General features: G+C 42.0%; 1 protein-coding gene across 1 annotated transcript in view; it reads right to left on the reverse strand.

Moving 5' to 3' along the window:
- Positions 1-7,665, reverse strand: part of LOC115645568 (macrophage mannose receptor 1-like) — a 32,337-nt gene extending 24,672 nt beyond the window's left edge. The window contains 3 exon segments of the mRNA XM_030550434.1: positions 1,024-1,151; positions 1,487-1,669; positions 7,585-7,665. Coding sequence (XP_030406294.1) covers positions 1,024-1,151; positions 1,487-1,669; positions 7,585-7,662 — 389 coding nt within the window. The 5' untranslated portion in view covers positions 7,663-7,665.
- Positions 7,666-12,578: the final 4,913 nt, after the last annotated feature.

Below are 12,578 nucleotides of genomic sequence, written 5' to 3' on the forward strand. Positions count from 1 at the left end.
TTAAATGTTTCAGGATCTGCAGATAAATATTCTGGTACATGGTAGTGAAGTGACACACACAGGAAATGTCTCAAGTACTAAATTACCATCAACTAACTCTTATGGAGATTTTCAAAAGCAGAAAGTGCAGTTAGGCGACTAGCCCCCATAAATTTTCATAATCATCAAAGCAACACAAAATATTCCCTTGTGTGACAAATGCCGATAAAAACAAATTGTTAATTTGTTTTTCTTTTTTAATGTTTCATTGTTGCCTTTTTTTAGGAAAAAATAGTCCACATAGATTATGAGCTACTACTTTGTTTGAAAATGGTGCAGCAAATATTCTTTGATCAGATTACAGGTCTAGTGGATAGAGGGGAAGCAGTTGATGAGATATATCTTGATTTTAATCAGGCTTTTGACATAGCCTCACAGGACATTCTTATAAGCAAAGTAGGGAAATACGATCTAGCTGAAATAGCTATGAGGTGGGCAGGGCCGGCGCTTCCATTTAGGCGACCTAGGTGGTCGCCTAGGGCACCAGGATTTGGGGGGGCGGCATTTTGCCATCCTCGGTGGCAATTCGATGGCTGGGGGTCCTTCCGCGCTCCAGGTCTTCGGCGGCAATTCTGCGGAGGGTCCTTCACTTGCTCCGGGACCCGCCGCTGAAGTGCCCCGAAGACCGGGAGCGTGGAAGGACCCCCCCGCGGCAGAATTGCTACCAACGACCGGGGGCGTGGAAGGACCCCCTGCCTAAGGCACCAAAAACCATGGCGCTGCTCCTGAAGGTGGGTGCACAACTTGTTGAAAGACCATAGTCACAGAGTAGTTATTAATGGTTTACTGTCAGACTGGGAGGATATATGTAGAGGGGTCCAGTACTATTCATTATTTTCATTAATGACTTGGATAGTGTGCTGTTGCACTTTTGTATTTTTATGTCTGATTTCTAACCAAGTAGTTTTCAAATGAGATGAAACTTGGGGTTATGCAAGACAAATATTGTTATACTGAAAGACCCATTATGATGCCTATACTTACACTATTGAATGCTGTATCACTTGTTGTTCTTCTTCACTATTGATGGCAGCCAGATCTCCTCCTATCTCTCTACAAAAATCTCGAGCTTCAAGCCATGATTTCTTTTGGTTTCCTTCTCTCACAAAAGGCTAATGATATATTTTACAATTAAACACTGTATATTATGTTATATGCATTAAAAAAAGACATCTTAGCGACTTTCCTGTATGGGGATTTAAGACAAACTGAGAAATCAAATAGCTAATCATATAGAAGTAAATATATTTGAATTGGATTACAGAATGCCCTGTTCAGATAGTCGGCTCTTTCACTGATAATTGACAGTTAAAACAAGACCTAAACATAGTCTATACACTAGCTTGTTATGTTTGCACCATAGCCTGGTAGTCTCTGAAGTTTAGACATTCTTTGTATCTATCTGCATGTATCCAATTCATTATTAGTTTGGAAATTTAATACTTACTTTGAAGCATGAACTGATATTATTGTTTGAATCCCAACCCATGGGGCATTTGAAGTAAGATTTTTCTTCTGGAACAGAAGGATGAAGGGTCATTGCTTCAGCTGGTTGTTTGCAGAGAAATTTTGCCTTTTCTTCACAGTCCTGAACATGCCATAGTCCAGATGCACTTCCCTGGCTTTCTTCCTTCATGAGATGTAAATAAAATTAAAATGCACACTTTTTTTTTCTTTTTGTTCCTCCTGTAATTTGCATATCTCATTTTATATGTTTTATGAGAATGAAACCTGTACTGAAATTGGGTAATGGTTATCTGGCTGCTCGAATAAAGAGTTTTGCAAAGTGACTTATGTAAACTGAAAAGACTAGATCGGAGTTGTCCAGCATCTTAACTCCTGCTCTAGAAATTTTAAATCTCAAATGCATGGGCAATCATTGGTATTTAAAGGATACCCTGCTTAAGTCTTTTCTGTGACAATGCAAGTAGCTGGTAGTCTGTCATCTTGAAATGATCAAGCTCCTACAAATAGCTTCTGAAATGCTCACACACCCACATACTCACCTGACTTTCACATTTTTTTATTTGGCCCGTATGTGGTCTCAGAGCCTGAAAGCCATTTGGAACAATATTCTATAGACCACTTCCATAAAGCAACCAGTTTTTGTCAAACTTTTCTGTGGTTCTGTTTATCATATATATGTATTGCATTATTTAAAAGAAATCTTAATGCAAGCTGTCTAACCCAGTAATAAAGAGATAAGAGGAACAAAATGGATGAATAGATAGGAGCATGGAAAGCAGATACAGAAACCACCTGAGAGCAGCTAAACACATGCCTGCAAACTAGTCAACATCTTACAGCCAGTTTTCTGTAGTACTTTTTCTATCCAATGCATCCTCCTTTCATTCTCTACACAAGGTAGCTTTTACCCTTGTAAGGATTGTGAAAGAAGAGCTACAAATACCTTTGACTGCAATATATATTTAAGGAATTATGGGGAGGAGGTGAGCAACCCTCAGTGGCAAAAGAACAGGTTAAGGACTATTAAGAAAAGCTGGGCATGCACAAGTCCATGGCTCTGGATCTAATGCATCCAAAGGTACTAAGGGAGTTGGCTTATGTGATTGCAGAGCCATTGGCCATTATCTTTGAAAACTTGTGGTGATAGTGGGAGATCTTGGACAATTGGAAAAAGGCAAACATAGTATCCATCTCTTAAAAAGGGAAGGAGGATAATCCAGGGAACTACAGACCAGTCAGCCTCACCCCAGTCCCTGGAAAAATCATGGAGCAGGTCTTCAAGGAATCCATTTTGAAGCACTTGGAGGAGAGGAAGGTGATCAGGAACAGTCAACATGGATTCAACAAGGGCGAGTTATGCCTGACCAACCTGATTGCCTTCTATGATGAGATAACTAGTTCTGTGAATATGGGGAAAGCGGTGGATGTGATATATCTTGGACTTTAGCAAAGCTTTTGATACTGTCTCCCACAATATTCTTGCCAGCAAGTTAAAAAAGTATGGCTTGGGTGAATAAGGTGGATAGAAAGGTGGATAGATCACCGGGCTGAATGGGTAGTGATCAATGGTTCAATGTCTAGTAGACAGCCGGTATCAAGCAGAGTGCCCCAGGGGCTGGTCCTGGGGCTGATTTTGTTCAACATCTTCATTAATGAGCCGGATGATGGGATGGATTGCACCCTCAGCAAGTTTGCAGATGACACTAAGCTGGGGGGAGAGGTAGATACACTGGAGGGTAAGGATAGGGTCCAGAGTGACCTAGACAAATTGGAGAATTGGGCCAAAAGAAATCTGATGAGGTTTAACAAGGACAAGTGCAAAGTCTTGTACTTAGGACAGAAAAATCCAATGCACTGCTACAGGCTGGGGACTGACTGGCTAAGTGGCAGTTCTGCAGAAAAGAACCTGGGGATTATAGTGGATGAGAAACTGGATATGAGTCAGCAGTGTGCCTTTGTTGCCAAGAAGGCCAATGGCATATTGGGCTGCATTAGTAGGAGCACTGCCAGCAGATTGAGGGAAGTGATTATTCCCCTCTGTTCAGCACAACAAATGATTAGGGATCTGGGGCACATAGCTTACAAGAAGAGGCTGAGGGAACTGGGCTTATTTAGTCTTCAGAAGAGAAGAGTGAGGGGAGATTTGGTAGCAGCTTTCAACTACCTGAAGGGGGGTTCTAAAGAGGATGGAGCTTGGCTGCTCTCAGTGGTGGCAGATGACAGAACAAAGAGCAATGGTCTCAAGTTGCAGTGCAGGAGGTCTAGGTTGGATATTAGGAAAAACTATTTCACTGGGAGGGTGGTGAAGCACTGGAATGGGTTACCTAGGGAGGTGGTGGAATCTCCATCCTTAGAGGTTTTTTAAGACCCGGCTTAATAAGGCCTTGGCTGGGAAGATTTAGTTGGTGTGGAGCAGGGGGTTGGACTAGATGGCCTCCTGAGGTCTCTTCCAACCCTAATTTTCTATGAGTCTATGAATTCAGTCTTGGTTAGTATCTCAAAAGCACACAAAGGAGAAATGCTTTGGTCCTGGCCAGTTGGAGAAACAGAAAATAGTTTGGAATCACAACCCAGAGCCTGGGAAACTCCTTTAAATTCCAAGAGAAGATAAGGAGAGTGTAGCCCTTAAAGGAGAAATCTATTAGATGTTCATGGTAGGTCAATGAGACACGGGCTACACAGACCTGTAGCCTGATTCTTTGCAGTGGTGCAAAAATAAGTGAAAAGTGAACAGAAAATGCTACCAGATCAGAATGACAGTATTTACACCCACTTGACCCTGGTGTAAATGGCTATACGTTGTGCAGGCCAAAGGAGGATCAGGTCCTAGGACTTAGTGGTCTGTGATACTGTCATAACTTTATTCCCAGATTTGGACCTTAGCGTCCAAAATATGGGGGTTAGCATGAAAACCTCCAAGCTTAGTTACCAGCTTGGACCTGGTACTTGCTGCCACCACCCAAAAAATTAGAGTGTTTTGGGGCACTCTGGTCCCCCTGAAAAACCTTCCCTGGGGACCCCAAGACCCAAATCCCTTGAGTCTCACAACAAAGGGAAATAATCCTTTTTCCCTTCCCCCCTCCAGGTGCTCCTGGAGAGATACACAGAAACAAGCTCTGTGAAACTACCCTCTCCGTTCCCAATCCTGGAAACAAAAAGGACTTTCCTATTCCCCCAGAGGGAATGCTAAATCAGGCTAGCCACTTCAACACACATAGATCTCCCCTGATTTCTTCCTCCCACCAATTCCCTGATGAGTACAGACTCAATTTCCCTGAAGTAAAGAAAAACTCCAACAGGTCTTAAAAGAAAGCTTTATATAAAAAAAAGAAAGAAAAAATACATACAAATAGTCTCTCTGTATTAAGATGACACAATACAGGGCAATTTCTTAAAAGAATATTGAATAAACAGCCTTATTCAAAAAGAATACAAATCAAAGCACTCCAGCACTTATATTCATGCAAATACCAAAGAAAAGAAACCATATAACTTACTATCTGATCTCTTTGTCCTTACACTTAGAAACAGAAGACTAGAAAGTAGAACTACTTCTCCAAAGCTCAGAGAAAGCAGGCAGCCAGAAAACAAAGACCTCAGACACACAATTCCCTCCACCCAAAGTTGAAAAAATCCGGTTTCCTGATTGGTCCTCTGGTCAGGTGCTCCAGGTGAAAGAGACATTAACCCTTAGCTATCTGTTTATGACAGATACTTGTTCATAAACAACAATAGCAAATTTCGGGATTCTAATCCTATGTTTTGGCTTTTTGTCTTGGTGGGTTAAAATCCAACTAAACTGATATAAACAGCAGATCACTCATGACATCTTTCATAGTGGTATCAAGCTGGCAATAGAGTCATATGTGACAGATTTGGAACTGCTCTGTAATACTGTATGAATAATATATATTGGCCTCATTTTGGGGATGTTAACTATATGAATATATTCGGTTAACTTAGTAGAGGGCGGTCTTGGAAAACAGGCAGAAAAGAAAAGAATGACTCAAGCTAGCCACTTCTCAGGAAACATTCAACAGTTGTTAAGAGACAATGCCACAACTATTAGCTTGGATGGTTTGACCTTCTCTTCAGCCAACCTGCAAAATGTTTGGACCAGGAAGGATGAAAGTCTGGCAACACAGAACAAAAGAACTATAGCCAAGTTAAAAGAGGGACAGACTCTCAAGGCAATAGTTAATTGAAGGGAACCAGACTAAAACATAATAAACTGTTGGGTGAGCTGAAAGAAGTTAGGCCTGCATAGGTTGACATCAGGGTCTAAGATAAGACATTTATAATAGATATACATGAAGACTGTTTGTTGTTTTAAAATCCTTTTTTTCTCTAAAGAGGCTTTGTTCCTACAATGTTCAAATTAACACTTTTTTAAAAAGAAGGCTGTCTGAGCTAGAGTAGAGTAAATAATTAATGGAAAAAATCACTTCCATTTAAACTTACATGATCTTTTTTTCACTTTTTTTCTCCTCAAAATGAAAAAGATGGAAAAAAATGATTTTGAGTTGAAAGAAACATTTCCTTCCATTTGAAATGACTTTTTTTCTGTTTTACCTTTTGTTTTGGGTGTTTTTTCATCCACACTTTAAAAAGAAAAGAAATACCACCTAGTTTTCAAAATGAAACTCTGCTTCTGAATGAAAAGTCAAAATACTTTGTTTTCAAATGGCCAAATAGTTTGGATAACCCCCAAAATGCATTTTTGACAAATTTACTATTTCCCTCCAATATTTGCCCAGCTCTAATCTGATCTCTGTATATCACTGGTCATAAACTCCTCAATGGAAGAACTGCAGGTGCTCAAACTCAACCAGATCTGCAGGGTAATAGCAGTTGATACACAGGGTCCTGTAGCCCAGGATAGGCCAAAGAGTGGGAGAATTGTGAAATTCTACCCTGGAATAGGTAAAGGCATGTGACCTAATACCTGAGCAGGAGCACTCAGAGAAACCATAAAGGGCACAGAGATGCAGCTACCACTGTAACCATGGCAACATTCACTGAAGATGTATTTGAGAGTTGCTAACCAGTCTATACAACACCCCTGCTGAAGAATAAAATTTCACTGGAATTTCAAAATTCACTTTTAAAAATGGATTCAGGCCATGGGCTCCTCTACATGGTATAGCAATACACTCTGGTCTGAATTCTAATGTGCACCAACATGTTGCACGCTAGCAGGCCCACGTAGACCCTGTTGGCATGCACTAAATGTTCCCTAATAGACATTAATCAAGTAAGATTAAAACAGTACTACATTGACCTGCACTAGGGAACTTTTATTGCATGCCAGCAGAGTCTACAAAAGGCACCTAGCGTGCCCCATGTTGCTGCGTGTAACAGGGTATACTGGCCCTTTAAGAGTAGAGGGGATCCAGAAAACACTGTTCCAGGGACTTGGAATGAACAAAGGCTGAAGAAATGGCCTGGTAGTGGAAGAGGGGAAGCAGTTCCAGGGAATAAGGAGTTGGATACAGGGAAAACCCCAGGACACTGTTCTGTAAAGGGCCCAGTACCGGGAGCCGTGGAATGTAGGGTGGGGCAGGGCTCCCCTCTCTTTCAGCCAATTTGGAGGAGCTCTCTGGAGCAGGACAGTAAATTGAATGCCTTCTTCCTTGGAAAGGATGGGGGAAAGGATGAGGGAAGGGATGCTGGCAAGAGAAGAAGCCAGAGCCAGAAAGCTGAACTCCAGGGAGAGACAACCATGAGAAGCAACCCTGTGAAGAGTGGGCTGTGGCAGAAAAAGAGCTCTGTGTGGATGGTGAAAGAGAACAGAGATAAGTGCGACCCTTTGGATTGTAGTGATGGGACTTTATGGGCAGGACTGTTTATGGGCATTAAACCAACCCCAAGTGGAGGGTGGTAGGACTTATAAGAAACACTGTAGGGAGTCTAAGTGGGAAGAACAAGGGAAGGCCACTGTAATGGGCACTCTGACCAAGAGAGACTGCTCAGGAAGTGGCAGCCCTCTTGCCATGTGCATTAAAATTCACACACCTGTGGGATGTGTTGCTGCACAAAGTAGACAAGCCCATGGAAAATATCTATGACAAAACATACCAGGCATTGCTGAATTCCAGTGAGTGAATAGAACTTCTTCACCATCAGTCCACTTGAAAGTCCCTTGTTTCTCAACATCTGAAAGACCGATCCAAAAATATTTTTCAGACCTCAGCCCAATCAGACTAGTTAGATAGGCTTGCTCATATCTGTAAAGAGAGGAAGTGGCAAACTGAGATTAAGCCTGGTTTTCTCATAATTTGTAATGTCCACAAATGACTGAGATTTCAAAAGCTTATCAAGGGTTGGCACAGGTATATTTCCTCTCTGCTGCAAGGCACCACGCCTCTCTATAACTGCTTAATGGTGTTCCAGTCTTCAATGTCCTTTACTATTGTATATCCATCTTTCACTTTCTCCATTCTCCCAGACCCTTTCAAACTAACCCCTTTGAGCCCTCTCTTTCATCCGGGATCGCTGTCTCTCACCTGCAGGTCCTTCATTTGCTCCCAGCTCTCATTCTGACTTTCTCATGTTTTTCTCTTTCTGCTTATTTTCTCCACTTTGTTCTTCATTATCATGCCATCATCTCATGTTGACACTGCTCTAAAAGCCCTCTTAGGCTTTGATTTAATTTACCGACTTGCATTTGGATTTTTGTTTTGGATCTGAATAATCCTTGTATTGCTGGCCCTCTGATAAGGACCTAGCACCTCAAGCTATTGTGATACACTTGTAAAATTTAGTTTCAATAACATTTGTTTTCACGTGAAAATGCCTCTCTGAGTTACATAGTTTGTAGCATGAGTAACTGCTGTACTGAACACTAGCTCTTATAAAGCAGAGACAGCCATGGCAGGGGGTATCTGGTAAAGCGGAAATGCGATTTTTTTTTAAAACAAAAATATTTTTTTTCTTCTCAACTGTAATTTTGTAGAGCTCCAGATGCAAATGGCTTTACTTTCTACCTGTCTGGAGAACTGTCAAAGGTGAACATATCAAAATATAATAGCCTGAAAAAAACACGTATTTTCTGAGTAACTTCTCATGAAATAGAACATTTTTGGTATTGATTCAAACTTTTTATATTTATCTGTTTTAACTCTGGAATTTCTTTTTGAAAAGTTCTTAAGTATTTTAGAAATTTCTAAGATTATTCCATCAAAAGCACAAATTTAAAAGTGTTTTTCATACCTGTCTCCAACAGTTGTTAGATAACCTTTACTCCTTTCACAGGTTTTCTTTGCCTCTGAAAATGTTACAAATGTATGTCCAATCAAGTAACAGTAAAAACCATGTCTTTCCCAGCCCTGTCAACATCAATCAGGAATGACCATGAATTAGTAACAGATTGTGATATAATATGTTGACTATACTCTACCCTTGCAAAATGATATATTAATTTGGAATCCAATAATAAAGTCACAAAAGTAACTAAGCCTAAGTAAACATCCACAAACCTACAAATCAAAGTGATGATGCATTATCCTCTTTTGACACTTAACAGCTGATAAATAGGTGTTACTGTAGTTGAAAAAATTATAACCATACAGAATAGAGAATTTATTCAACAATAGAAAAAATAAATACATTAATCAATCAATGTCCTTGATCAAAATAGAAGATGGGAGTGTTTGTTTTGTAGTGCTGATATAGTTGATGTGGAAAGAACAGTAATTCAAAACAAATGGGAATATTTGATTAGGGTTTCCTCTATCTATTTAATTAAGTTGTGTTGACTAAACTGTGGATGTGTTCACACAACAATGCTCCTGCCACCAATTTAACTCTGCTTCTACACTGACATCATAAAACCATATCGACAAGCTACATAGAGCTTTTTGCAATAAAGTTAGAGCAAGGCAGTGTCAGTGTAGATACTGTGGTTGCTTGTCACCCTACGTGGCCTCCAGAAGGTGTCCATCATGACTGCTCTGGTGAGGCGTGCACCCCTCCACCTTTAAAGCCCAAGGAATTTTTGAAATTTCACTTCCTCACATTGCTTCTTCCCAGCTGACCATGTTAGCTTTCTGTAGCAAATGTGCTCCTGCCTGGAGTACACAGGAGTTGCTGGATCTGTTGGGCCTGTGGAGAGAGGGTGCTGTGCAGTTGCAGCTCTAATTCAGCCATAGGAACTTTGACATTTACAAGCAGATTGCTCGTGGTATGGATGAGAAGTTGGCATCTATCGCCCTGCCTCTATTAGGGAATCCAGTTGCCACAAAGCCATCCACTATTTCCAGCACATTGCCCAGAGTCCCTGACCTTCATAGCAGGAGGCGATTAATGGGCCTGCACACTTGAATCACTGCAACCCCCACAATGGACTTCCCAACGCTGAACTGATTAATGACTGATTGGTAGCAGCTTGGAGTTGCCAGCTTCCACACAGCGATCACCACATGCTTTTCCACTGTTAGGGCAGCTTTCATTTTGGTGTTCTGTAGCCACTGCTTGTCATCCTGTACCTGCATCACAGTCTGATCCCTCCACTCAGTGCTTGTTTCCTGAGCCCAATAGCAACAGTCCACCATGTGCAGCACCGTGAAGGCAAACATCAATCTTGAATTGTTTCTGTCCATAGCACATAGCACGGCAGGCAGCATGGATTCCTGTTCAGATTTTCAGCTCATATAATACAGCAGGATCAGCTTTGTTATGTTCATAATGCTTACCACAAGACTGGTGAGCAGGGCAGGGTCTATACTTTCAGGCAGAGATGGGGGGCACAAATTTTACAGTCACAGCTGAAAAATGGCAGGAAATGCAGTCAGAAGCCCTTGAAATTATTGGATAGAGAAAACTGCATCATGCATGCACAGTGCATCATGGGGTGCTGAGCCCACCCCCATGATGCACTGTGATCCATTCCCAGAAATCCTACCAGGAGAAGGTGGCAATTTGCAGAGTGGGATAGTGCACTGCTCTCTCTGTTGGTACTAAAGCACCAACTGTGGACATGCTCTGTCAACACTAGGAGCATTGTGTGAATTTGCACAAGTGATGTAATTACAGTGATTTATGATCATCGACATAACTTAAGTTGACTTAACTCTGTAGGTAGACATGGCCTAAGAGAGACAAGGTAGGTGAGGTAATATTTTCTATTGCATCAACTTCTGTTGGTGAGAAAGACAACTTTTGAGCTACACATGTAAGCAGGGTTTGAATGAATGCTTCCCTCACAGCTAGCTGGGAGGGAGAATGACTTGAGTGTGTTTATGTAAATACAGTTTGGTCCTGCTCTGCTTACATATTCAGCAGATAGAGTGGTGTCAAAGTGATCAACTTTAGCTGCGGTTGGGTACAAATCACCTTAGTTTTGAATGTAGGGATAGTGAAATATGGTTACCAATGTTGTAATTATTGTAGGAATTCAGGAAAGCAGGACTGTGCTTAACCTGTCCCAAATGAGGGGGCCCTCAGTTGAAAGAACCTTGATAAGCCAGGGGCTCAAAAGTCAGAGCCCTGTGAAAGGAAGATGGGTGGGAACAGGTATTCCCAGCCAGGAGGATGCACACTCTCATCAAGGGTCCTCTCTAGACTGGTTTAATGTGATCCTCCCCACTGTTCACAGAACAGAGCTAATTAGGCACCTTTTTGTTATGTTAAATGCCCTATCAGAGCCGAAATCAGTTGTGGTAGGACTGTGTTTCTGCCCAGCCTGCAAAGAGCCAAAAACCACTAAGAGACTGATGTGCAGAGGTCACAGCAGAGGGGCAGGTGGCAGCAGAAGGCGACTGACAGTCAGCTGGTGAATGAATGGCTGGTGCCCCAGAGTGGAGAGGCGCAGCCAGAGCAGTGAGCAAGCCACCAGCAGGGCAGCTGATGGACACGCGCGGTGACAGCAGTGAGCAGGCGGTCGTCAGGGTGGCTGTCAGAGAAGGGTGGTGAGCAAGTGCCTGAGCAGAGGAACGAGTAAGGTACCTCTTTAGCCCACCCAGGTGGGGAGAGGTGAGCTCTGCAAATTCACCTCTGAACTCTGGGTCTGCACTGACCAAGGACAGTAACCATGAGTGGGGTGCAGAGAAGGATTGGGCATGTGAAAGGGACTTTTGGGTTGCTGGACTTAAGAACCTGAGGGGAAAAGGACACTGCACAACCTACTTGGAGGTGGGTCTTTTACTCATAGTTTATGTTTATGAACCCTGTTTTTGGAGTTTTCCCAAATTAATGTCGAGTTACTTCCCTCCTTTTATTAAAAATTTCTTTTCTACACTCAGATTCTGTGCCTGTGAGTGCAGAAGTATTGCCTCTCAAAGGCGCCCAGGGGTGGTGTGTAAATTTCCCAGGTTACTGGATGGGGGCTCGAGCTGGGTCTGTGTTGTATCAATGGAAAGGAATCCTAGATATTGAACCCAGCCCTGATTGCTGCTGGCTTCATCTGGCAGAAGGGTAACACAAAAATCTCTTCCTTGGGGCTGGAAAAGGTACTCAGAATGCCACAACTGAATACAAGGTTGAACAGATAGTTCAGCATAAGTAGTTAACACATACTCTAAGGGACCATTCAAGGTGAAGTGGCCCATTAACATCACCGAAGTCATCGGACAAAAAGGAACAATTTAGTTCAAATGGTTTAAAAAAAATTGAAAAATTGAAAAACCAAAAGGGATACATACAGGAAATGGAAGGAGGGGCACATCACCAAGGAAGTATATATGGGAACAGTGCAAGAGTGTACGGACAAAATCAGGAAAGCCAAGGCAAAGAATGAGTTACACCTACAAGAAATGTTAGAGACAACAAGAAGGGTTTCTTCAAATACGTCAGACAAAAATAAAGATCCAGGGTGGTGTGGGTCTGCTGCTCAAAGGAGAAGGTGAGCTGGTAACAGAAGATGATAGGAAGGCAGAGCTGCCCAGTGCCTCCATTTCTTCAGTCTTCTCACAAAAAAGAACATGTACCCAGATGACTAGTAAAGTTACCATAGACAATAAAGGGGAAGGGATGCAGATCAGAATAAATAAAGAACGCATCAGAAATCTTCTGATCAATTTCAATGACTTCAAATCAGTGGAGCTGGATGCTATTTAACTGAGGTACTGAAAGAA

Source organism: Gopherus evgoodei, chromosome 2 (assembly GCF_007399415.2).
Source record: "Gopherus evgoodei ecotype Sinaloan lineage chromosome 2, rGopEvg1_v1.p, whole genome shotgun sequence".
Taxonomy (NCBI): domain Eukaryota; kingdom Metazoa; phylum Chordata; order Testudines; family Testudinidae; genus Gopherus; species Gopherus evgoodei.